The 26,150-nt window shown below is 33.2% G+C and overlaps 1 protein-coding gene across 1 annotated transcript in view; it reads right to left on the bottom strand.

Moving 5' to 3' along the window:
* The window catches only part of EML5 (EMAP like 5), a 126,133-nt gene that overhangs the window by 75,224 nt on the left and 24,759 nt on the right, over positions 1-26,150 (bottom strand). Inside the window, exons 3-10 of the mRNA XM_045562309.1 lie at positions 20,567-20,665; positions 18,575-18,643; positions 15,248-15,433; positions 13,411-13,546; positions 11,893-12,094; positions 5,737-5,874; positions 2,181-2,437; positions 494-706 (exon numbers count right to left, since the gene is read on the bottom strand). Of these exons, the coding sequence (XP_045418265.1) occupies positions 494-706; positions 2,181-2,437; positions 5,737-5,874; positions 11,893-12,094; positions 13,411-13,546; positions 15,248-15,433; positions 18,575-18,643; positions 20,567-20,665 (1,300 nt within the window). The remainder of the gene's footprint in view (positions 1-493; positions 707-2,180; positions 2,438-5,736; positions 5,875-11,892; positions 12,095-13,410; positions 13,547-15,247; positions 15,434-18,574; positions 18,644-20,566; positions 20,666-26,150) is intronic.

Genomic DNA, 26,150 nt, shown 5'->3' with positions numbered 1-26,150 from the left:
ATAAATTGTAGCAATATGACAAAAGACTTCTTTCCATTCAACTATGTTTTAATGACCTTAAAATTTCTAGATATGGGAATATATAAATATATAGGAATATCTTTCTGATCCTAGTAAAACGAAGAATTTCTTAAGATACAAAACAGCACTATCCATAAAAAAAGATAGATTTGACTACACTGAAATTAAGAACTCAACAAAAGACATCATTAGAAAATAAAAAGACAAGCCACAAACTGGGAAAAGACATTTGTAATCCATAAAAATTACAAAGTATTTGTATCACTGGAATATATAAAATAACTCCAACAGACAAATAAAAGAAACAATTCAATAGAAAAATAGGAAGGAGATACGAATCTGTGTTTGATAGAAGAGGAAATGAAGAAGACCAAAGAATATTCGAAAAGATGGTCAACCTCATTAGTATTTACACAAATGTAAACTAAGACCACAAGAGAGAGGTTACTTAATATTTTGAAAGAAAAGATACCTTTTCTTAAACACGGATATCGGAATAATTTTACAATTCCATAGTCATCAGCTGTAACTAAAACTTGGCCAATATAATTTCCATCTACTGAATTTATATCATTAATATCTGAATATTTGGGCCAAATTCCATTTACTTCAAGGCCTGAAACACATGTCCATGAAGCCCAATGAACACCTTTTATTTCTTCTGTACTTGTCACTTCTTTTCCTCCTAAAAATAAATGAGAGTCTTAATTTAAGAATTTACTTCATCTGATTTTCACTCAAGCTTAAATGGTATCGATAACATGGTAAATTTCAAAATTTTAAATATTTTCCCACCCAGTTAGAGAAGAATACATAAATAGGTAGGTAACTTTTAGTAAGGAGAAGAGAAAACTGAATACAAGAATTTTTTTTTTAAGTCACTACCAAAATTGTACTGATTTGGAGACACACACATACTTGAATAATTAACTTATTAGCAGGTTCACCTAGGTGGAGAATAAAACTGAATTCTATTAAAATCATCATACAGATTAGTTACAACAGATAAGTTATAAGAAAAGATAAAAGCTGTAAGACAAAAAAATCAGGTATTAAAAAAGGAAACCTAAGATACATAGTTCAGAAAAAAAGAGAGAACTGAAAAAGACCAAGAAGAAAGAATAAGGAGTAATATATTTACATTAGGTAAGAGGGCTTTAGGATTCAGTCAATCTTCGTTATATACAGATTGTTAATGAAAAACTTTTGGTGAGATACATTAATTTCATTTTGTAGTTGTTGTTACTAAATAGTTCTTGGAAGACAGTGACTAATTCACTAAGCATCATAATAAAGTACTAAGAGGTAATAGTTTAATCATTCTTTTATTCTCTCTTTTTAAATCTTTAATTGCAACTTTGTTTCTCAAATTTAGTTTTGCTAGTTACATTATTAATATTTGCAAAGTTTATTTGAGGTAACTGCAAAAGTCACATTTATGGTCACATATTTGTAGCAATTATATTTATTTAATTAGTTTTAGCCACAAAAATTGCATTTGGACTTTCTAATATACAGACGGACTTTGCCATATACTATGGTACAGAATTCAATAAAAAGTGAGTCTGTCTTAGATCCTCCAGGCAAAGGAGTTTTTATTAAGAACCAAGAGATTTAGAATGGTGGTTGCCAGAGACTGGGAGAGATAGCAGTTATGGGGTGGATATTGGTCAAAGGGTACAAAGTTTCAGTTATGCAGAATAAATAAGTCCTGGAGATCTAATATACAGTATGTTCACTATGGTAAACAATACTGTATGGCATACTTGAAATTTACTAAGAGAATAGATCTTAAATGTTCTCATCACATGCAAAAAATGGTAACTATGTGAAGTGACAGATATGTTGATTATCTTGATTGTGGAAATCATTTCACAATTATATGTGTATCAAAACATGACACTGTACATTGTAAATATATACAATTTTTATTAATATACATCAATGATACCTCAATAAAGTTGGAAAAAAATACCCAAAAGAATTTTAATAATAATAAGGCAGCCTTATAGAAAAGATCATAATGCTGAAAATATTAGCTCAGATCTTTGATTTCCCATAATCAAATGTAACTTACACTCTGCCTCTATTGAAATTCTGAAATATTGTACAGGCCCTAAAAATCTATAAACTATATACAATTTACTAGAAATTTTTACCTGGCATCCTATAAAAAAGTCTTTTCCCATTTCCATCATTTGTCTGTAAATATCTGCTGTCTGAGGACCAGTCCAGATGAGTGATGAAACTAAGTGATCCAACACATTCGCCAACTTTTTTATAACGCTGAGCAACTCCATAAATATCAACTGAGCTGTCATTGCATCCAACAGCAAGGTAAGTTCCATCTGGTGAATATTTTAACTCATGAATTGCCTCCTTCCTATCCTTAACATGTACAACTTCTGTCATATCTCTGTTACAAAGAAAAAAAATGATACTATATGAACAAAAGTCACACAACAGAATTTAGTCTTCAAACATGTCTAAAATGACTGTGAGGCTGTATCAAGTGTTTGTAAACTATAAAATAAATGTAAAGAAGACAAGTAGTATAAGTTCAGGAATAATTATTTTGTTGAACAGAAATACATGGGACACTACATGCCAGCAGCAGTACAGAAAAATGCTGAATTTCAGTTTCTAAATTACTTTAAGCATTTTAAAGATCCATACTAAATTTTTGGAGTCAATAAAGGAAATGAAGGAATAAAGGAAATAAAGTCACAGATTTTTATGATAAAAGTTCTTTGTAAATATTGAGTTTATGAAAAATGCTTAATTATAAACACTATAATGTTCAAACAAATTTTTATAATGAGCCAAATGTGCAAAATTACATTCAGGAAATAAGAAAGGAGAAATTTATTCATATTACTTCAGTCATACATTTAAAAATATATATATATCTTATATAGCTATCACTAGTTATTTTTATTTCAACCTCTTGGACTTATGTTAATAAAACACAAATTCATCCCTTAGGGACCATGTCAACCAGTGAAGTTGAACATTTTTTCCAATGATGCCTTACAGTTGAACTTCCAAAATAGTACAGATACTTGTAACAACCATAAAAATGGATAAACACTTAGTTTAACACCACTGATTTTCCAAAGTTGTGTAGTTGGTGGGGAGGAGGAGGAAGAGTTGGGGAGAAGGATCCAGGGAGGAAGCAGGGGTAGGAGGAGGAGAGCGTTCCTATTTCCAATTAGTGTCAGGGACTCTCCTCTATATAATTTTGCCTCACTCCTCTGAAATGCTCCAAGTAAATAATTTCCAAAACAGAAGTTTAAATGGATGTGTCTCAATTTTCAAAGTTTCTAAATGTACAATTTAGAGCACTCAAACTCAAACTTCTTCCAGTAACACTGAGTACTTACTTTGTTTTAGGCACTAGGGATACAAATGTGAACTCACCTTCTGTGACACGTGGATATAAAGTAATTATGATAAAATGTGGTGATTACTCAAAAAAAAGTGTGTTTCTTTCAGTACAAGAAATACTGAAAGAAGGATTAAGACTAGACTAAAGGCATGAAGGGGCCAAGGAAGGGTGATATCTCTTTTGAACATAAAACCTGAAAAGCTAAGTATAAAAGAGAAAGTGTTTTCCAGGAAGAAGACACAGCATGAGCCAAGGCACAGCAGTATGCAAGTATGTGGCACCTTTGAGGAATAGTAATAATGTAATGTGGATACAAAAACAAGTGGGTAAAGTAGTTAGTGATTGATAGGGTTAAAGAGATAGATTGAGGATAATCTGTGATGAATCTAGTATGTTACCAAGGAGTTTGGGCTTTACCATGGTGTTAATCACACAGAGAAAGATAAAAATCAGGCCCTTAACTGAAAAAGGGGACCAAAACAAATGAAGAAAACAGTATATGTGAGAGAGTGCTGGCAATTCACAAAAAATTCATTTTTCTTTCTTCCTAGATCGAATTTTCCAGGCTCCTTTGCAGTTAGTTTAGCCACGTGCCTCAGTTCCAACCGAAGACAAGTGAGTGGAAATGATGTGAGCCATTTTCTAGCTGTGGGTTTTGAGGAAGCTGATATACCCGCTTCAAATGCTCTTGCCCCTTCTGCTGGCTAGATGTAGATGGCTATGATAATGGGCCCCAGGGAGCGATGAAACTACAACAAACTGAAAGGAACCTACCTGGGTCTTAGAGTTACCTGGGGAAGGAAAACCACTCATTGACTTTTGACTGTTACATGTGCAAGAATTAATCTTCAGTTTTACTTGAGCCACTACACAGCTAAGGGCCAATTAATTACAGTAGTTAGTGATTATTCTAACCAATGTAGTGTTAGAAATAGAAATAGAAAAGGAGTGCCGAGATAGATCCAAGATTACAATATTTAAAACTTCTGTACTTTTTTTTTAAAAGCTTTCCTAGTTGACATTGCTTTTGCCTTAGACCCTGCAACTTGCAAAGTCCTCTTACTAAGGCCAGGAGTGGTGGCTCACGCCTGTAATCCTGGCACTCTGGGAGGCCAAGGCGGGAGGATACCTTGAGCTCAGGAGTTCAAGGTTATACTGAGCTGTGATCATGCCACTGTGCTACAGCCTGGGCAACAAAGCAAGCCCCTATTTCTTAAAAAAAAAAAAAAAAAAATTCGCTTAAGACAAAAATCTCAGCAGATCCTGTTATAAAAATCTGTCTCAGAAAGAGAAGTATGCAAATATAGAAGCTCAGAAGTACAGGGGAACATGATGTATCTGAAGAAGTGAAAGAAGTTTTGTATAGATGAAAGAAAGAGACTGAGGTACAGAGAAACAGGCAGGAGAGATGTGCCATGTTAAGGATTATGAACTTCATTCTAAGGACAGTGCATACTTTAGAAAGTATCCTACTTTAGAAAGAGGAAGAATCTAAACAAATGTATTTTTAAACAAATCACTTATCACTATAGCATGAAGAAATGTCTTGAATGAAGCAAAACAGGAGATATGGAGACCACCAATACAGTCAGGAGATGACATAAGGCTATGCGAGAGTACAGTGGTGAGAATGGACGGAAGGAGATTAATTTGAGAGCTATTTAGGAAGTAGACTTTCCAGAGGTCTATGATTAAGTAGACAGAGCCAAAAGAGAAAAATGAATTAACAGTTTCTAGACTGGGCAATTGAGTGGAAGATCCTACCATTAACTGAGCTAGAGAAGAAAGACTTTATAAGTATTTATCCTTATAAACATGCAGATCTACAGCAAATTTTTAATGGCTGCATAGAATTCAACTGAATGCACCTATCTATAATTGCTTTCAAAAATTCTTTAAACTTTTCTAATTACCCAAACAAAGGAAGAGAGACAGGTATTTTTTTCAAAGTATAAAGCTGTAAATAACAACAAAAACATTTCACCCAGTTTTAACAGCCTCATGGTTGTTCAAGAGCAAGGGATCATTACTGAAAATCCATACCACCAAGAAAAGGAAGTTGAGACCCAAATTTATAGCTCAAAACTTTAGCATTAGTCTATTAAGCATTCTTAACCACCCAAACCAATGTTTTTGAGTTTATTTAATTTTCTAACAAAGCTATTCTTATAAATATATTTTATAGTTAATGAAACTGACATCTGAATGTATCTACATTAATAAGAGGAAGAAAAAAGGATATGTGGGTAAAACCAACGAGTATTACATATTCTATCTCACTGAACAGAAAATTACTATCTGTTTCTATTTCTACCATAATATCATACCTTACTCGAAGTACGGTGAATGAGCCATCCTTCATTCCAAGGGCAAGATGGATTCCATCTGCATTTACAGCTGCACAACGAATTGGTTCTTCCATATTACACCTAGCTATTAATGCATGATCTACTAGGCTCCATATCCTGTAATATTTAAAAAATAAAAGAGAATAATAAATTAAGGCATAGTTTAAAAAATAATGACAGATTCTATGAAAAGATTTTGGTGAAAACGATCATCTCATTTTAGGTTAGGATAAATCTAGATATTTCAATTGTCTCCTCTGTAGCAAAGAATTCTTATCTATGAAAATGGAAATACTGCTCATGCTTAAAATGACTGAAGTTGACAGAATCTTTTAATTTTAAAACAATGCAGTGATGTTAACTCTTTCAAACCATCCATTTTAGATAGATGATTTGTACCGTAATGAAAGGGAATATATATATTATACACATACACGCATATCCTTAAATTATGTATATAGTCTAACACTTAAAACAATTCAAATTCAAAATATGTTCCAGACTATGATGCTAGAAAACAACAAAAATGATAATTAGCAGATACCTACTGTTTGAAAATTAAGAATTATACTTCCAAATAACCTAAAGGACAAAGATGAAATCCTAATGAAAATTAGTTGATATGCTGAACTAAGTTATAACACAACTGCTCATCTCAAAACTTGTGAAAGACAGCTGAAATGGTACTTAGAGAGAACTTTTAGGAGCTTTAAATGTGTATACAGTCAGCCCTCCATATCCACGGGATCTGTATCCACGGATTCAACCAACTACACATGGAAAATGCAGTTAAGACTATGATGATCGAGTCTGTACTAAACATGTACAGACTCATTTTCCTTGTCATTATTCCCTAGGCAATACAGTATACCAACTATTTAGATAGCACTTACATTGTATTAGGTATTACAAACAATCTAGAGATGATTTAAAGTACAGTTGACCCTTGGACAACATGGGAGTTAGGAGCGCCAACCCCATGCAGTCAAAAATCCACATATAATTTTGACTCCCCCAAAACTTGATAGCCTACTGTTGAACAAAAGCCATACCAATAATAGTTAATTAACACATATTTTGTATGTTAGAAGTATTATATACTATATTCTTACAATAAAGTAAGCTAGAGAAAAGAAAATGTTACTAAGAAAGTCATAAGGAAGAGAAAATACATTTACTATTTATTAAGTGCAAGTGGATCATCATAAAGGTCTTCAGCCTTGTTGTCTTCATGTTGAGTAGGCTGAGGAGGAAGAGGAAAAGGAGGGGTTGGTCTTGCTATTGCAGGGGTTGCAGAGGAAGAAGAAAATCTGCCTATAAGTGGACCAGTGTAGTTCAAACCCATGTTATTCAAGGGTCAACTATATATGGAAGGATGCACGTAGGTTATATGCAAATACTATACCATTTTATATAAGGGATGTGAGCATCACAGATTTTGTTTTCTGTTGGGAAGGGGGTTTCCTGGAACGAATCTTCCCACAGGTATCAAGAGATGACTGTATTATAAAATTTTAAAAAGGCTACAATTTAATGAATAGGCATCTACCCCAAGAGGTTAGGAAAAGATCAGCAAAACTGAGATTTTCAAAATGCTTTTATAACAGTATCCTTTTTAAAAAAAAAAAATTGTTGCTGCTTTATAGTAACAACTTTTGTATATTGCTTTTATATCCAGAAAATTTGCTAAATTCTCTTTTCAGTTCCAATAATTTATCTGTATTTTCCTTTGGATTTTTCTACATATATAAGTATATGTATATATATATCACATATACAATAAACTGCAAGTGACAGTTGTTTCTTCCTTTGCAATTCATCTCCCTTTCTACGTGTGTTGCACGTAGTTGCAGCACTTTTCTAGAGTGTTGTAAAAGTTTCCATACATAGAGAAAATGGGAATAAATACAAAAAATATTAAAAACATAAAATACAATATGAGTTTGTTCATTTTTCCACACATACACTCAAAATAAGATTTTGTTTTTTTTGGCCTTACTGTGCTGACAAAGACTTCTAGCCTACAGCTGAATAGAATGGTTAAAATGGGCTTTGTCTTTTTCCTGACTTCAAAGGAAAACTTTTGATATTTCAACATTAAGTACGATATTTGCTAAAGACTTTCTATTCCATGCTCTACCACAAGGGTCAGCAAACTATGTCCTGTGGTCCAAACCAGGCCTGCTACCTATTTTTGTACAGTCTGAGAGCTAAGAATGGTTTTTAAATTTCTAAATGGTTGGAAATAAAATTAAAAGAATAACATTTTGAAACACAAGAAAATTATCTGAAATTCAACTTTGAATGTTGGTAAACAAAGTTTTATGGAAACATTGGCATATTTATTTGTTTACTATTGTCTATGGCTCATGTATCATCTCTGTATCACACTACAGAGGCAGAGTTGAGATGTTACAAAAGAGATGGTACACTCATATCACTTTGCACTACTCAGCATACTACAAATCACACTGACACTGTCATAACTTGACAGAATTTCAACTGCTATGTTTATTACCATATGGTGACATTTTATTATTATTTTTTATTACCAGTGCATACCCATCATTGTTGAAACAAGAGGAAAAAGAGAAAAGTGGACTTCAAACGTTACATTTTTAAGTCACAGTGGAACATAGATTATACTGTTGCTGAATTAGATGGAAAAGCATTGTGTTTATTATGATATGACATTATAGCTGTGCTAAATGAATACAAATATAAACTAACATTACCAGACTAAGCACTTGTCATAGTATTTCCAACTCACAGGAAAGTGATAGTCAGAAAAATTAGAAAATTTAAAACAGAATATCTCTACAGAATTTCTTCACAAATTTAAAAATTGAAACAAGGTTGCAACAAAAGTTAGTTTCTGAGTGGCTCATTTGTTAGTCAAGCAAAGAAAGCTGTTTATTAGTGATGAATTAACTAAATCATTTTGGATTGCAGCAGCTAAAGAAAATGTGTCCAGCGAAAATAGACTTAAGACTAATTAACCTTTCAGCAAGAACAGTAGCTCCAAGAGTTGAGGGTATTGGGAACACCACCAATAACTAATTAAAATACAAGATAAATAATTTTGGGTGGTTTTTCTTGAATCTTAAATCAACAGATGTTACAGATACTACTCAGTTGTTTATTTAGGAGTCAATGCCAATTTTGAAGTGACTGAAGAATTAGTTTCGATGAATAGTCTGGGCATCGAACAACTATAGGCAAGAATATTTTCAAAAACATTGAGAAAACACTAATTCAGTACAACCTAAACTAGAATCTACTAAGATGAATTATAACTAACTGATGGTGGTAAAAAAAATATGGATGGAAAAAATGGCTTAAATAAATTTATGAAGATTGTGAAAATGTAAGGTATTTAAAGCCTGTGATTATTCACTGTACTATATTCTTCAGCAGGTACTTTGCAAAACAAAAAATTTCTGACTCTCCCATGTGTTTTTGAGCCAACGCTGTTAATGGCAAACTTCACTTGCTCTTGTGGAGTTAACCATTGTCTGTTCTGTGAATTTTTGCCAGAAATAGAAGCTGAAAATCCTAACACAGGAGTTTAATGGTTTAGCAGTGGTAAAGTTTTATTGTGATTTTTTTTTTTATCTCAGAGCCAAGATTGAAATTTTTCTGAACCAGAACTGCCCTCAACTACTATTATTAAGCACTGAATGACTTTGGAAATTAGCTTTTACTGCAGACTTGGTACTATTTCCTAATGAATTCAGCCTAAAATTATAAAGCAAAAGCAGCACTTATACATGAAACTTATATTATGGTAAAGTCATTTGTACAACAATTAATGCTGTTTGAATAACAATTAACATCAAGGTACTTTATACACTTCCTGTGCTACCAAAACTTAAAACAAGAAGGTAGATCTCCATTCCCACACAAAGTTTCAGTAGATATTTTTTTGGAGCTTTTTATAGTTTTAGTAGGACTACCCTCCTTTGGTGGGTCCTCTGTCTTGTCTGTCCCTTGTACCCTAAGATAAACAAAGCTCAAGTTTACCCAGAGAAAAATGCCCTCAGGGCAAAAGTGGCTTTGGCCCATTGATGCTCCTAAATTCCCACTTTCTTTCACAAATTGGCTGGACAGTTCCTCACTATCTTGTCAGTTCTTTGAAGCTTTTAAGGTGATTTACATCTTAACCAGCATCTTTAGTTGTCTTCATTAGAAGAGTTCTTTACAAATAAATTTCCCACCAATAACAGAAATAGAAGTTCTGAATAATTACTTTTTAAAGGACCAATTGCCTTTTTTCAGCAGCTATGCAGCAGCTAGTAATAGCAGTTTTACAATGAAAGCACTATAAAACAGTTCCTAGCAAAGCACATGAGTAAAGTATAGCCCCTACTGCAAGTTTCCATACAGATACAGAGCTATGGCATCTCCCACCCATAAAAAATGGACTGGCACAATGACAGTAAATGGCATGCCTGATTAGCATACCATAAAAAAAAATCAGAAGTTATTTGAAAGAATTAAGGTAGATCCCCACCTCCCTCCTTACACTAAAGGAAATTTTACGTATATTGGGAGTTAAACATAAAAAATAAAACAACTAATGTACTGGAAGAATACATTGGAAAATGTTTACATTAATTTTGCTGAAGATTATGATAAAATATAAGTCATATAATATATTAATAAATGCAGCTATATAAAACAAAATATCCATAATATATAAAAAGCTGTGAAAAACAAAGGAGAAAAAGATCAACAACTCTATAGAAAAAATGGCAAGAAATGTGGGCAGTTCATAGAAAAGATTCCAGGAAACTATTTTTAAAACTAGTAAATGTAGCGAAAGAATTAAGCACTTTTCTGCCTTTCCTGTACAAATTGTACCCAGGATAACCAAATAGTTGATGAGAAGAAATTTTCTTTATAGAAATATTATAGTTAAAAAATGAATAAAAGAGACTGAAAACATATCAACAATTGCAACATCGACCTTATTTGGATCCTAAGAAACCATAAAAATTTTTTATGAGACAATCAGGGATTAGATATATACTGGTTGGATAGTTTATTATATTAAAGGAATGCTGTGTACTAACAGTATTATAGTGATGTTTAGCGTTATCATTTAAAGATCAAACTGAAATATTTACAGATGAATGGGAAAAAAACAAATGACAAACTGAAAAAATATCTCAACTCCTACCACTGACCAGAAGGTCTCAAAATTTAGTGTACACTGTAATCACTTGGAAGGCTTGTTAAATCACGATTGCTGAATTTCTAGTATTAGATCCTGAAAAAGGCCTGAGAATTTGCATTTCTTACAAGATCCTAGGTAATGCTGAACCACACTTTGAGAATCATTGTCATAGACAAAGGACTAATTTCTTTAATATGTAGACAGATACTATTAGAGTGTATTTTAAATCAATTAGAGAAAAAGACCAATAAACTAATAGAAAATAGGCAAAGAGCTTAGACAGATCTCCAAAAAAGAAATACAAATGTCTTTTAAACACATAAAAACATACTCAATAGCCCTCAATATGATAGAAATACATATTTTCAAAACATAACAAGATATAATTTTTTACCTTTTGGGGTAATAATTAGTGGTGGCAAGGATGTGGGAAAATAAGCACTGTCATTTATTAATGATATGTGTATAAACTGTTGCTGCCACTGTGTAAAGCATTATCTATCAAAATGTAAAGTGCATATATCCTTTGAACACTAAGAATTTATCATAAAGATATTCATATTTTCACATGTACAAAAAGACATTTTAATGATATTCATTATAAGCATTGTATTTACTAAATACACAAAACTGGAAGAACCTAATCTTCCATCAATAATGGATTAGTTGAATAAATTACAGTATATCTATGTGGTGAAATATTATATCACTGTTAAATAAAAAGGTAGAGGCAGCTCTTAACATTCTGATAAGAAACAAATTCCACATCATATATTTTTCAGAGAAAAAACAAAATTTAATAGTTGCTAATTTTGTTAATTCTAAATACCTATTAACCATGTTCATTTGTGATACCGTGAGCTGATTAAAATTTAAATCTAAAATTTTTTTCAGTTTTCTTTATATTTATCTAAGGATAAATTCCAGCCTATGTAATTACCTTATAATTTGCTTACCTGACCGAACGATCATCACTTCCAGTCACAGCCAAAGGTTTAGTAGGATGGATAGCAAGTGCCCAAAGTTCACCTTCACAATGACCTTGCATAATTAGGAAAGGTTTATTTCTTTCTTGTACCACAATTTCAAAAATTTCACTGTCCTGTGTTCCAACTAGAATGTGGTCACCTCGCCAACAAACACTTCTCACAGACAAGCCTAGTAAAAAGTAAATTGTATTAAATACCAATGCTGTAAGAATATGATGCCAATCTTCCTAAACTGAAGTTAATTTTTGTACCTTTTATACCTTTGACATGAGACAGAATATGCAAGTCCTTGATCCATACTCACATCTTCTTCAATTGTCCATACTGCTTTCTATGTGGAATGATATTTCTCTCTTTTTATATACCTAATTTCTACCTATTCTTCAAGACGTGCACTCTCTTCTTCCTTTTTCCTTGTTGAACAACTCCAACTTCAGACTAGACAACTCCAGTCTGACTATCTTCTCAGCCAAAGTCTTATAACATTTACAGTCTGCATAATTCAATAAGTAATTACTCAATAAGTAAATTACTTTTATAAAATTGTATTATATATTTTTCTCTCATACTAATCTGGTTTTTCACTTGTCTATATTTCCTTTCTTTAATCTTCTCATAAAATCATTAAGAAGAGAAAATTTTACTTTTCAGCATATTCCACAATCCCTTTTGTAACCTTAGAAAACTTACTGTTTTGCTCAGTTTTCTCATCTGTATTACATAGCCAACATAAAGATACCGTGAACCCCACAATTTATGAAATAGAATAAGTTAACATCTATAAGCTTATTATGTGCCATTCTTCTAAACATTTTAGATACATTAACTCATTTATTCTTATAAGATATTCATTCTTATTATCTTCAATTTACTGAGAAGGCTAAATTACTAGCCTAAGGTTACATACCTCCTAAGTGACTAGCATATGGTTTAAATACAGGCCTGTGTGACTCCCATTCCTATTCCTGTAATACAATACCACACTAGTGAATATGTTAATTTTTGTGATAAAAGATTCTGTTTTATTACATCAAATTTTTAAAATCCCCCAATTGCTGACAAATTTGTATGAAGGAAAAACGCATCTATACACATTTAAATCAACCTGAACAAAAGTCCCCCCAACTCCCAACATACTTTATTTACAGCAGTTTATTTGCTAAATAACTACATTTAGCATTCTAATGGTAAAATTACTTTCAAAATCCAAGGTTACCAAAGTAAATGCCTGTCACATCTCTCTGCAGGACCCATCATAACAGGCATTAGGCATATGAAAGAATTTTTCTCATAAAAGTGAACCTAAACACTCTATAGGTAAAATTTCTCCTTAACAGAAGTAGAATTTCAATTAAATATATACAGTGTGAAGAAGCAAATGTGCATCTTATTTTAAAAACATACATTTATATTTGCTGAAAGAAAAAGACAATCTTTGGTATATTTGGAGTTTGCTTAGTAATGAGACATTTGTTTTGTTATTACCTTTGTATCCTTGGTCTGTTTCCCTGAGATCAATCACAGTAATTGGTTTAAAAGTTAAATCCCAAAGACGAATACAGCCATCTCTGCCACCAGTAGCAAAGCCTTCCTCGCATGCATTCATGCTAAAAATTCCCGCCTAGAAGGGGAAATAAAATAACTAAACAACATATGCTTTTTAAGAACATCTTCTTTAGGAAGGTGGAAACCCACTTAACAATAATTTGGTATGACGTAAGAATGAACAAATACATCAGAAAACACAAAAGAGGCCAGGCGCGGTGGCTCACGCCTGTAATCCTAGCACTCTGGCAAGCCAAGGCGGGTGGATCATTTGAACTCAGGAATTCGAGACCAGCCTGAGCAAGAGTGAGACCCTGTCTCTACTGAAAGTAGAAAGAAATTGGCTGGACAACTAGAAATATATAGAAAAAGTTAGCCGGGCATGGTGGCGCATGCCTGTAGTCCCAGCTACTCAGGAGGCTGAGGCAGAAGGATTGCTTGAGCCCAGGAGTTTGAGGTTGCTGTGAGCTAGGCTGATGCCACGGCACTCTAGCCAGGGCAACAGAGTGAGACTCTGTCTAACAAAAAAAAGAAAAGAAAACACAAAAGAAAATGTAGAAATAAATCCACAGGAACTTAATACAGTTGACATTTGAACAACATGGGTTTGAACTACACAGGTGCAGATACACATGGATTTTTTTCAATAAATACAGCTGGCCCTCCATATGTGCAGGTTCTGCATCAGAAACCAAACACAAATGCAAATACTATTCAAGGATGCAAAACCCAAGAACAAAGAGGGCCACTGCAGGACCTGAGTATGCACAGATATGGAGAGCCCTAGAACCAATTCCCCAAGGATACTAAGGGACAACTGTATATAACGAAAGTGGTATTTAATGATATGGACATAACATACAAGAAGATAAATTTAAACCCTATATCATATGTAAAAATGAATTATAGATAGACTTAAAATTCTAAACGTAAAAAATAAAGTTATTATTTTTCACCCAGAAGATTAGCAGCAAAAATTTAAAACACTGGTTACATCCTGTGCTGATAAATATGAAGAAACTAGTATTTGTATATACTGATGGTGTGAATGAGAACTGCCACAGCTTTTATGGAAAAAAAATCTGGTATTTTTGGTCTTCAGGAATTTTGCCTAAAGTAAGTTTTGTTATAAGTAGTTCTTTAATATTAATATATTCAGGACTTTTCTACTCGAAGATCTCATTGTTAACAAGGTGGCAGCTCTGTGCTATCTCCTTTTCCTTGAGGAGGCAGACCCAACTGTTAAAGAGCTCAGATCAAAAAACACTAAAAGTTTTAACAATAGATTCCGTTTTTTGATTTAATAACTTATTCATATGAAAATCTTCTAAAGTACAAAAATTAAAGCCTTTTGCCACTCACTCAAGGAATCAATGTTTATTTTTTAAGTTATTTTTTTCTAGAACTGTACCCAAGTTTCCCTCTGGTAAGTTAGCCTCAAGAGCACAAGCTTTACTGTGGTTAATCTAGAATACTTTTAAGTTGCAGTCAATAAGCTTTTCTTTAACACTATTCTAAGACATAAACCATACTAAAGCAATGGTTTTAACAAGATATTAATTATACTAGTTTAATAAAAATCCGTGTGTCTAATTATATAATGTTTCATCATTGAAATCTTAAAAACAAATAGACAAAGTAATTCAGTTAGAATAGGATTTTTCAAGCAACTGAACTGATTAGAAACAATATACTATATTATGCAGTCTGTTGTTCTAAGATAGGAAGGCTAAGTAGTTAACATCTAAAAGTGTTTAAAACATTTAAATATACTTACAGTATGGGCTCCTTGAATTGTTCGTATAAGATTGATTCCTTTCCAAACATATATATCCCCATTGAGTGCACCAGAATATGTTAATTCATCCCTTGCACAGGCTAGGCACAATATTGTCTGAAGGTCACCCGTCTTACCAAAGACACCTCGTTTTGGGGTCAGAGCATTTCCACATAAACTCCAGAACTAAAAGGTACATAGTATAATTAAATTACCAAAGGCTGCTTATAAAATAAAGTAAAATATTCCTAATACTATGATGCTATATTAGAGCAGCAGACTAGAAATTACCTAAGAAATTGCTTTATGATACAATAGCATTCAATGTTCATATCCTCATCCTAGTGTTGTCAAAAACTATGTTATAGCAGATAAGGCACTGGTTTCAATCCTTATCTGTAAGAATAATGCGGTTGAACTGGATTATTTGAGAACATGCTATGCTTAGGTTTCTGAGAAAAAAAAATCTACATGAAACTTAGGTAAAAAAATTGGGAATGGGTTAGCAATGAAAATGAAGATAAGACACCATACACTAACGGGAAAAAGGACCAAATCTAATGTTCAATCTCTGATGGAAACAGTAAAGACAGAAAAAACTATATATATTAGTATGTTGCTCTTGTTGATATTTTCAAAAGTGAGCAATTCCTTTGCTTCGAAGGCTTAAAAATAAGATAGATGTCCATGTGGAATGATTTTTTATTCTTTGGAGAAGACAGAGAAATCAAACATGAATCTTTTTTGCTCTATTATGTGGATTCAGGTAAATTTTCATAGCTTGCAGAGAGGAATTTAAAAAAAACAGGGGGGAGCCAGGCGCAGTGGCACCAGCCTATAGATTCAGCTATCCCAGGGGCTGAGGCAGGAGGATCACTTGAGGCCAGGAGTTCAAGGCTGTAGTGCTCCATGTACGCACCTGTTAATAGCCACTGCACTTCAGCCTGGACAATATAATGAGACCTCATCTCTAAAATATAAAAAATAAATTAAAAAATGGGACTTGGTAGAGATATATTCATTAAATAGTTCTGCATGAAGAAATTAAGCCCAGATAATAAATTTAACTTTATAAGTAAATTATCATTTAAAGTAATATAATTTATTATTATATACTCATATTAAAACCTGAAACCTCAAAGAACTAAAAATTATGTTATCCATTTAAATAGCTAATGAGTGCTTTCATGAATAAAACTTTATTATTTTTAAACTTAAAAGCTCCATAATTTCTATGCATATCAATAGTTGGTTCTCTTTCTTTCAGTAAGTCACAATTTGAACCTATTATCTTCTACTAGATCAGTGATTCCCACTATTGCCTTCACATTGGAATCACCTGGGGAAATTATAAAACAGGATGCTTAGGCCCCCAACTGAGATAAATTGAGACAGAATCTCTGGAGAGTGAAGCACAGGTATCCAAATGATTTTGATGTTCTGCAAGGGTTAAGAATCACTGTTCCAGGCCAGGCGCGGTGTCTGCCTGTAATCCTAGCACTCTGCTTGAGGTCAGGAGTTCGAGACCAGCCTGAGCAAGAGCGAGACCTCGTCTCTACTAAAAATAGAAAGAAATTATCTGGACAACTAAAAATACATATAGAAAAAATTAGCCGGGCATGGTGGCGCATGCCTGTAGTCCCAGCTACTCGGGAGGCTGAGGCAGAAGGATCGCTTAAGCCCAGGAGTCGGAGGTTGCTGTGAGCTAGGCTGACGCCACGGCACTCACTCTAGCCCGGGCAACAGAGCGAGACTCTGTCTCAAAAAAAAAAAAAAACAGAATCACTGTTCCAGAATTCAGATTAGTACTGTCCAATAGAACTTTCAGTGATGATGAAAATGTTTTATATATATGCATATGCTTTCCAATATATAATAGTAACCAGTAGATATATATGGCTCTTGAGTATTTGAAGTGTGGCTGCTAGTGTGACCAAAGAAATGAATTTTAAATTTTTATTTAACTCTAATTTATGTTTAAATAGCTTCATGTAACTAATGGCTACTCTACTGGACAGTGCAGTGCTAGATCATCTCTGGGACTTAGTTTCCTCACACATGTTGCCTACAAAGAGAACTACCATACCAAAGGAAAGGAAATGAAACTCATACTAAAAATATAGTTTGTTTAGTCTCATTGAGAAGGTGAGCTTTTAAAAAACCTGCACATGGAACTTTTAGCTTTATTTACAATATAGAAGAGCAGTAATCTCTCTTTATTCATAATTAATTTTCCAGTCATTTATTAAGCACTTAATATATATCAAGTACTGTATCAAACATCATCTTGTTCATCCAAGATGATCAAGACAAAACTCTCTACCTTCACAGTGCTTACGTCATGTGCCTTAAAGCCTTAAAGTATATAGCCTTTGCTATTAGTTGTCAAAAATTTAAAGATTTAATACTATCCTTCAATCAAATCAATACCAGAATATCAAAACCAGAATTGCAGCAGCAGTTAAAGATGCATTGGAGAAAATGAGGATGGAGGCAAGCATATCAAAAGAAAGAATGTGAACACAGAATCTTACTAGCTAGGAATTAACTATTACCAGGAACTGTTATAGTGGAAGAAAAGAGAGTATTTCTAATTTGCACCAGTGATTTAAAAGTAACTATCAACATAAGATTGAATATCACCACTGACTTCATGGGCTTCAAAACCTGAACTATAATTATAAAACAAAACCCAGAGCTTTCATAAGCAAAGTAAGTAGTGCCTATCAAGGCTAAGGTCAGATCAGGGACCAGATATAGAAAAAGGAAAAGGTAACACTTTCAGAAAGGTGACCGTGTGCTGGTACTATGACAAACACTGCCTTATTTAATCATCAGCATCAACTGTGGCAATAGCAGTCACAGTTTTAAGATGTGAAAAAAGCTCAAAGATGTTAAATGACTCATCCCAGGTTAAGCAGCTAACAACTGGGAAAGGCAACTCTATTCATGTTGTTTCAACCACATTTTCTACGTCTATGAATAAAAATTCTTAGTTTACTTGGTGTCCTATTCTTACATTTTACTTTATAAGTGAAATATGAAGAAACAAGATGAACATAGTAAATCCTACCTCACTTGACCATAAATTCCTTTACAGAGAGTGGTTTATTGATTCCCTAGTCATACCTATATTCCTAAACAGTGTCATGAAGTAACTACACAATAAATATTTTTTAGATTTAATGTAATAACATTAAAAACATTGACATTTTAAAAATAAGTACTGTCAAAATTCTAAAACTACCTTAATTGGTTAATAATGTGATATGTACTTAGTGTCAGAAAGCTAAACATGACTATTATAAAGCAAGACCCTTCTAGTACCTTGATATGTTTTACACCACAGCTGACAAGTTTATTTGGCTGGTACAAATCCCAAGAAATATCAAATATCTGTAAACAAATCAGATTCATGGTTAAAATACTTATTTCTAGAATCATTTAAGAATCCTGTCCAAAACACCAAATGGCCCAAACTCCTAGCTATCATATAATAATACTCCTCAATAAATAATAATCAGAATCCCACACTTCAAAATCTTATATCTTAGTTTCTATGAACTTTATGAAGTATTATAGCAAAATTTAACATCTGTATTTATGTTTTAAAAAATTTTGGTCCATAAACCAAAAAAGAATAGTTCAACAGAACTAGGGCATGAAGTAGATCTCTGCATAATTTCTACAGAGTAGAAATTCCGAATGGAATGTAGTACTTATATAGCTAGAAATAAGAAACATTTTTTATAGCTTTCTATCACTCAGAACTACTTAAAGGATCGAAATGCTGATTTTACAGTAATCTTTTTAAGCTTTCTTACTCTTCATATGTCAAACAAAGTTAACTTATACTTAAATTTTGGGGATCCCTGGGCCTTGTTCTTTTCTAAAATCTAATAAATTCTAAAATACATACAAACCATTTTGTAACAAAAGCAAACAAGTAAAAACCCAGATGAAATTAAATATGCATTAGAAACATGTAAATAGACAATAAATGAAAAAAACCTAACATTTGAAAAACAATTCATTTATTCTGCTATCCAGCAGTTCTTACCACGTTTCTCTGAAATCTAAGCAATCTAAGGTATACTTTTCACTTTTTAGGTTTACTACCTCTAAAAATTTACAAAGTGATACTCTTCAGTGACAATGAAAAAAGATCAAATCTTTTAACATAATGTTTGACAACTCACCATAATATAGATTATATGAAAAACACATTGATTCAACTTTAAAATACTAACCACAAAAATGCTTTTAAAAATTCCACTGATAGTATCATTTTTTATATTAATTGGTCTATTTACTAAATCCAGCGTACTAATATGTAAAGTGCTTTGATCTAAGTAAGTCAGAAGACACAGCTGTCTATAAAATATACCTAACATTTTAATAATTATCTAAATTGTGTATGTGTAATAGGCCCCTTTGAGAATCTCCAGAAAACCAAGTATATTCTCCAAAATGCAAATACATACAAAATTTTCTATGTAACTTTTACAGATTTTTAGAGTACCACAAAATAGAATTATTGACCAGGTCTCTGTGCTGGTTCAGTTTAGGATTTTACTATACACAGAAAAAAATTAGATATTTTTAAGAATTTATGAAAAAATTTTGATCTGCTTATAAAAACAGTAAAATATTTAATTAAACAGCTGGCTACAAGGTATTCTTCCTATTACTCTTATGCAACTGGGAGTAAGGAATATATATTTCAAGAATTAAAATTTTGGTAAAATCTTTTACCAAAGCAAAAAATGTTAGGTCTCTAAAAAATTTAACACTAATACATAATTTTAAATTCACACAAGCAAGATCATTTTTCACCGTAACTATAATACGTAATATGTAAAATTAGTGGTAAAACAAACTAAATAGACTCTAGGCTCAAACCACTCATCTTTTAAATTGAGATTTCAATGGGTATCTGCATATACCCAAACTCATCAAACTGTACACATTAAATATGTGTAGTCCTTTTTATACCAAAATATTTCAATAACACTATTTAAAAAATAAAAAAAATAATAAAAAATGTATACTTGTTTACTGAAGCAAACACAGGGTTAAAAGTTTTCCGCTAACACTATACCTATTGAATCCTGCTTCCAAGTCCTACAATACCTCTGTACTCTAGAACTTTATGGGTTTTTATAATTACATAATTTTTTATAAATTGTAAAATTGTAATTATATACGACCTATCGGGCAATAAAAAAATACAGAAGAGTACTAATAAAATCCCCTGAACTATCTTCTGTTTTTTTCCCCAACCGGTACTCATTAGAAATCCCAAAGCAGAATACTTACTCTATCTGTGTGCCCAGGAGCCATAGACAACATTTTTCCCCTTTTCCAATCCCAAACACAAACTGCATTCTTTGAATCAAGTCCAACTGAAACCAAGCGCTGAATTATGTCCAAGAAGTCCAGGAAGGAATAAAAAGGCAAATAAATCAAAGAGGAACCAAATTATAAATGGCAAATAAATTCTATTCACGGGTTTTATGAATATCAAAACTTACACATCTATATTTTATAGACCTCATAGAGAAAGGCTATATATATTTCATCTTATTAATATTTGCACATATGTATAGTTCTTCACATTATGAAAAAGAAGAGAAACTTCCAATTCTAAGAGGATTGACGAAATATTCTAAACATGTCTCCTGCCAAAAAGTAAAAATACTAGATAAAATGTAAACTAATATTTTTAAATGCACTGCTAGCTGTCAAAGAATTAACAAATCTGAGAACAAAACCAAAGTGATTTCCAGTGGGAATCCTGGAGGGTAACAGAGTACCTATATCTATTTGACGCTAAAGGCATCAGATGAATCCTGTTGTTCCTGATTTTTGTGCTATAGGCTGACGAGAACTAGGAGATAAAGTCTAGGGCCTACCTAAGGTGGGGATTGGAATTGTAGGCCTCTGACTAAAGCAGTGAACCCCTCAGAGTAAAGGACAATCAGAAATAACTTCTTTTTAAAGAAGGTGCAGCAATGCATGAAGGGGGAGGAAAAAAACCCTGAACATTTGTAACCACAAGCAGGCTTCGCATGGTTGTATGAACTAAATTCACATTAATCGTGAATCCCTCAGGTGGAAATTTCATCCAGAGTGGTCCTAAGGGTTGGTTGTGTCTTTAAGCAACTTCAACAATGTTGCCCAGGCAAATATAAATCCTACATGAAGTACTGCAACTTCAATTCATCCGTCACAGAAACTCCTACAGGTAGCAAGTCAATAAAAATAAGCTTAAATTAAAAAATAACAATAAACCACCCCTCAAAACCACAAGGAAATAAGAGACCATGAGTGAGAATCAGCAAGTCATAACACCAAAATCATCCTTGCAAAAAACATCAGATTTTGGGATTATCAGATAAACAATATAAAATAAACTTAATGTGAGTAAAGAACTAAAATGAAGGATTTAAAATATCTGCATATGAGCAAAGAATATGAGACTATAAAAAGTATCCAAGGAGATCTAAAGAAGCAAATAGAACCTCCAGAAATAATAAATAAAGTAAATGATATTTAAAATTCAATGGCATAATTAAATAGCAGATCAGAGGGAGATGAAAAGAGAGTTGAAAAGAAGAGACAGTGAGATGGAAAATATATGTGAGAATAAAAAACATAAAAGATGGACTTCTAGCCAAGAAGGAGTATCAGGGTCTTAACTTGCCCCCCTGCCATAAACAACTGAAAACTGTATAAAATATATGAAATAAATGTTTTCAGATATTTGTAACAGGAACTGAAGCACTGTGAACCTTGAAAGAGGAGGAATCAAACAAGGTGAGTCCTGCAATCACCCCGGCTTTCATCTCAGGGGCAATTTCCAGACTATGTCTCATAAAAGTGTAATCCAAATAGAGCCCAGGAGCCTTGCTGATTTGAGAAGACAGAACCTGGAGTTAAGAGAAGCCAAGATGGCTACAATTTGCAAAGCACAGAAAGAGCTCCAGAAAATCTGCAGATAGGTCAGATTTGAGAACACCAATTTTTGTATGCATGGGGTAAAATCCATAGACCACACAAAGAAGAAATTCTAGAAAAAGGACAGTTACTGGAAAACTAAAGGCAAACAATTCTCAGAGATCACAAAGGGTTAGGAATCACTCAAATTCCCAACAGCCAGAATGCAGATACCTCTTTGAACTCACTGGGTATTCACTAGGAATATCAGAAGGGCATCACATCTTTGTAGGAACTTAAACCCAGCAGTCACAGAGGAAAAGCTACTCTAGTCCTGCCCCACAAAAGCTTGAAAGCCAGCTTTTCACAAGGATCAAACTTATCCATAAGGAACTTAACTACCTGCCAGAATAACGTACAAATGCTTTACAAGGATACAATAAAATCCAGCATTCAAAACGTAACATATGCAATGTCCAGCATCCATTCTAAAAAGTACTGGGATGTGAAGAAATACAAAAATGTGACCAAAAACCAGGGAAAAATCAGTCAATAAAAACAGACACAGGAATTACAGAGATGATTAAAATTAGAATACAATAACTATTAAAATGAACATCTTCAAGAGGCACAAATTTTTTTAAAAAATACAAATAAAAAAAGGAGGATATAAATGAAGAACATAGAAAACTTATTCACATTATGTGAAATGAAAATTTACTTCAAAGGATTAACAGTAGCTTAAACAATGATGAAAAGATACATGAGTTTGAAGACACAGCAATAGAAATCACCCAAAATACAGTATAGATAAAAAGGAAAAAAGAATTACCAGAGCCTCAGTGACCTTTAGGAAAATATCAAGTAGTCTAATGTCAATGGAAAAGAATGCAAACTCTGTAAAATAATGTAAAGAGGCTAATTCTGAGCCAAATATGGGTGACCATGGCCCGGAGAGCCACACCCAAGAAGCCATGAGCAAGTGGTTTCCCTGCAGTTGAGTTAGTTTGGTTTTATACATTTCAGGGAGACAGGAATTCATACAATGGAAGGCATACATTGGTTTGGCCCAAAAAGGCAGGATATCTCAAAGCAGGAAATTACAGGTTATAGGTGGCTTTAAAGATTCTCTGATTTGTAATTGGCTAAAAAAATGAAGCTTTGTCTGAAGGCTCGGAATGTTTTAAGTTAAGAACTCAAGTAATCTGTTAAGTAAATTGATGACCTGCAGATGTGGTTTAAGCTTTGTCTTGAATAGCTTTAGGCCTGTTAATGAGTTACAAAGGCTATCTCCAAGAACGGAAGGGAGCATGAAAGAGGCACGTCTGACCTCCTGGCCAGCAACTCAACTTTAGGGTATTTCTGGGGTCCCCTTGGCCAAGAGGAAGTCCATTCAGTGGCTGGGGTAGGGGTGGGGAGCTTAAGATTTTATTTTAGTTCACACCAGCATACAAGTAATTATGGCTCCAAAAGCAGAGGAAAAAAAAAAAACCCTGAAGAAATAATAGCCAAAATGTTCTAAATTTGATGAAAACCATAAACCCACATATATAAGATGCTCAATAAATCACACAGAAAAAACATACATCAAGACACATGGTAATCAAATTGCTGAAACCAGCACTAAGGAGAAAATTCTTAAAAGCAGCCAGACAAAAAAGACAATTTGATATGGAGGAACAAAGATTAAAAAATTATCCTAGACTTCTCATCTGAAACCATGTAAGTCAGAAGACAATGGACAATGAACCTCTCTTAAGTGCTGGGTGGGGGGGAACCTCAACACAGAATTGTATACCTAGCCAAAATATCTTTTGAAAATTGAGTATAAACAGTCTTTTTCAAGCAAACAAACACTGAGAAAATTCATCATCAGTAAACCTGCACTATAAGACATGATAATGGACACTTTTTCAAGCAGGATACCAAATAAAAAGCTGATTTGCATATATGAGAAAGAGTGCCCAAATGATAAATATGTAAATAAGACTTTTCTCATTAAAAAAAAATTTTTTAAACAACTGTATAAGGCAAAAATAACAGCAGTTATTATCAGATTTACAAAACATGTAGAAATAAAATGAATGACCACAACAGCACAATAAATGGGAGGAGAAAAAGAAAACAGCAGAATACTTTTCCATAACCTTTCCAATCATACATGAAACTTCATGAAGATCACAAAATTTTAGATCACAAAGTGTCAACAAATTTTTAAAAATTAAAATACAGTGTATGTTCTTCTGACAAAAACAGAATTAAATTAGAATAACAGAAAGTTATCCAGAAAATCCCCCAAATATTTGAGAAATTAACATACTTCTAAGTAACTGAAGGGTCGAAAAAGAAATCACAAGAAAAATGTGAGGAACAACCCACAACACACACTTTGAAAAGTACTGGTTTAGAACAGGGGTCAGCAAACTACAGCTCTCAAGCCAAATCCTCCCTTCACCCTGTTTTTGTAAACAAAGTTTTACTAAAATACACACACAGCCACTCTTTTATGTATTGTCTGTTTTCACACTATAGTGCAAAGCTAAGTAGCTACAACAAAGACCATATGGCACACAAAGTTTAAAATATTTACTATCTCACTTGTTATAGCAAGTTTACCAAACTGTGGTTTAGAGAAGAGATTCTGGTATCAAATTGCCTAGGTGTGAACACCACCTCTTACAAGCTGGATGACTTTGGGCCGTTATTTAGCCTTTCTCTAACTTACTTTCCTCACCTATTCAATGGGTATAAATAAAAGTACTTAATGGGGTAATATGAAAATTAACACTAACAGATATATACATATTTAAAGAAGTTAGAAGAGTGCCTGACATATGGTTAATGTTATATAGAAAGTGCATTTCAGACCAAGGGACCTCAAGATTACAGGGATCATGGTGCTTTTGAGAAAGTGCCAGTAATTCAACATGGCTGAAGGGAGGAGTGCCAACCTGGAAGTGGCAAGAGACAAGGCTGGAGAGGTAGGTCTGAAGCCAGGAGAAACAGTTGGTTTTGGTTTTTGATAGAGTTAGAATAAAGAGAGAATTCAGTTTTAAATGTGTAATATAGAATATTTATAGAACATTCAATGGGGCAGGGAGGATATTTAGTGTTGAGGAGAAAAACCAGAATCACTGTTAATTGATATGGATATTAAAGTCATGGACCTAGATAATCACCCAGAGAGAGTAAGTAAAGTGAAAAGAAAAGAAGGCTAGAGACTCCTGAAGAACACTGACATTTAAGAAGTAGACAGAAGGAAAGGTTCCTTTAAGGATAAGGAAACAGCCAGGCATGGTGGTGCAGGCTTGTAGTCCCAGCTACTCTGGAAACTGAGGCAGGAGGATCGCTTGAGTCCAGAAGTTTAAGATCAGCCTGAGCAACACAGAGAGACCCCCATTTCAAAAAAATTTTTTTTAATAAAATAAAATAAAATATAACTATGAAGTAAGAATTAGAGAGGGAGAAGGAAAACCAGATAAAAAATCCTCTATCCAGCTTCCCAAACTCTTCTCTGATCCTATTCCCAAACAAAATCTTATTTGCGTCCATTAATTGAATTGGAAGTATCTATACAAAATTCTAGCACACCAAATAAATAAGAAAAATGTCTCAGTACACACTAGAAGCGTCCTATGAGTTCCTACAATCATGAAACATATTTAAATAAAGAGCAATTAAACTTAAAAGATTCTAGTATGGAGGTCCTGATGATCTCAGTGTTTATTATATAAGAAATAATCATTACAATGTTACAAAGTAAAATCAAAAATTTTATAGAAGATACAGGGCTTTATGGAGTAAATATCAGTCAAATCATGCATAAAGCCATTAGAAGTTAGGATCTAGCACAGCAAAAAGAGAACAAAATTCAAGAATAATAAAATAGGACTTGAGCTATGTCGAGATATTGAGTGATTACTAAAAAGCCTTGGAAAAACCAGTAAACCCATCCCCTAACATT

The sequence above is a fragment of the Lemur catta genome, chromosome 1, assembly GCF_020740605.2.
Source record: "Lemur catta isolate mLemCat1 chromosome 1, mLemCat1.pri, whole genome shotgun sequence".
In the NCBI taxonomy this organism is placed as follows: domain Eukaryota; kingdom Metazoa; phylum Chordata; class Mammalia; order Primates; family Lemuridae; genus Lemur; species Lemur catta.
Note: the sequence above shows the minus strand (reverse complement) of the source record. Positions and strands in the feature narration are given on the sequence as shown.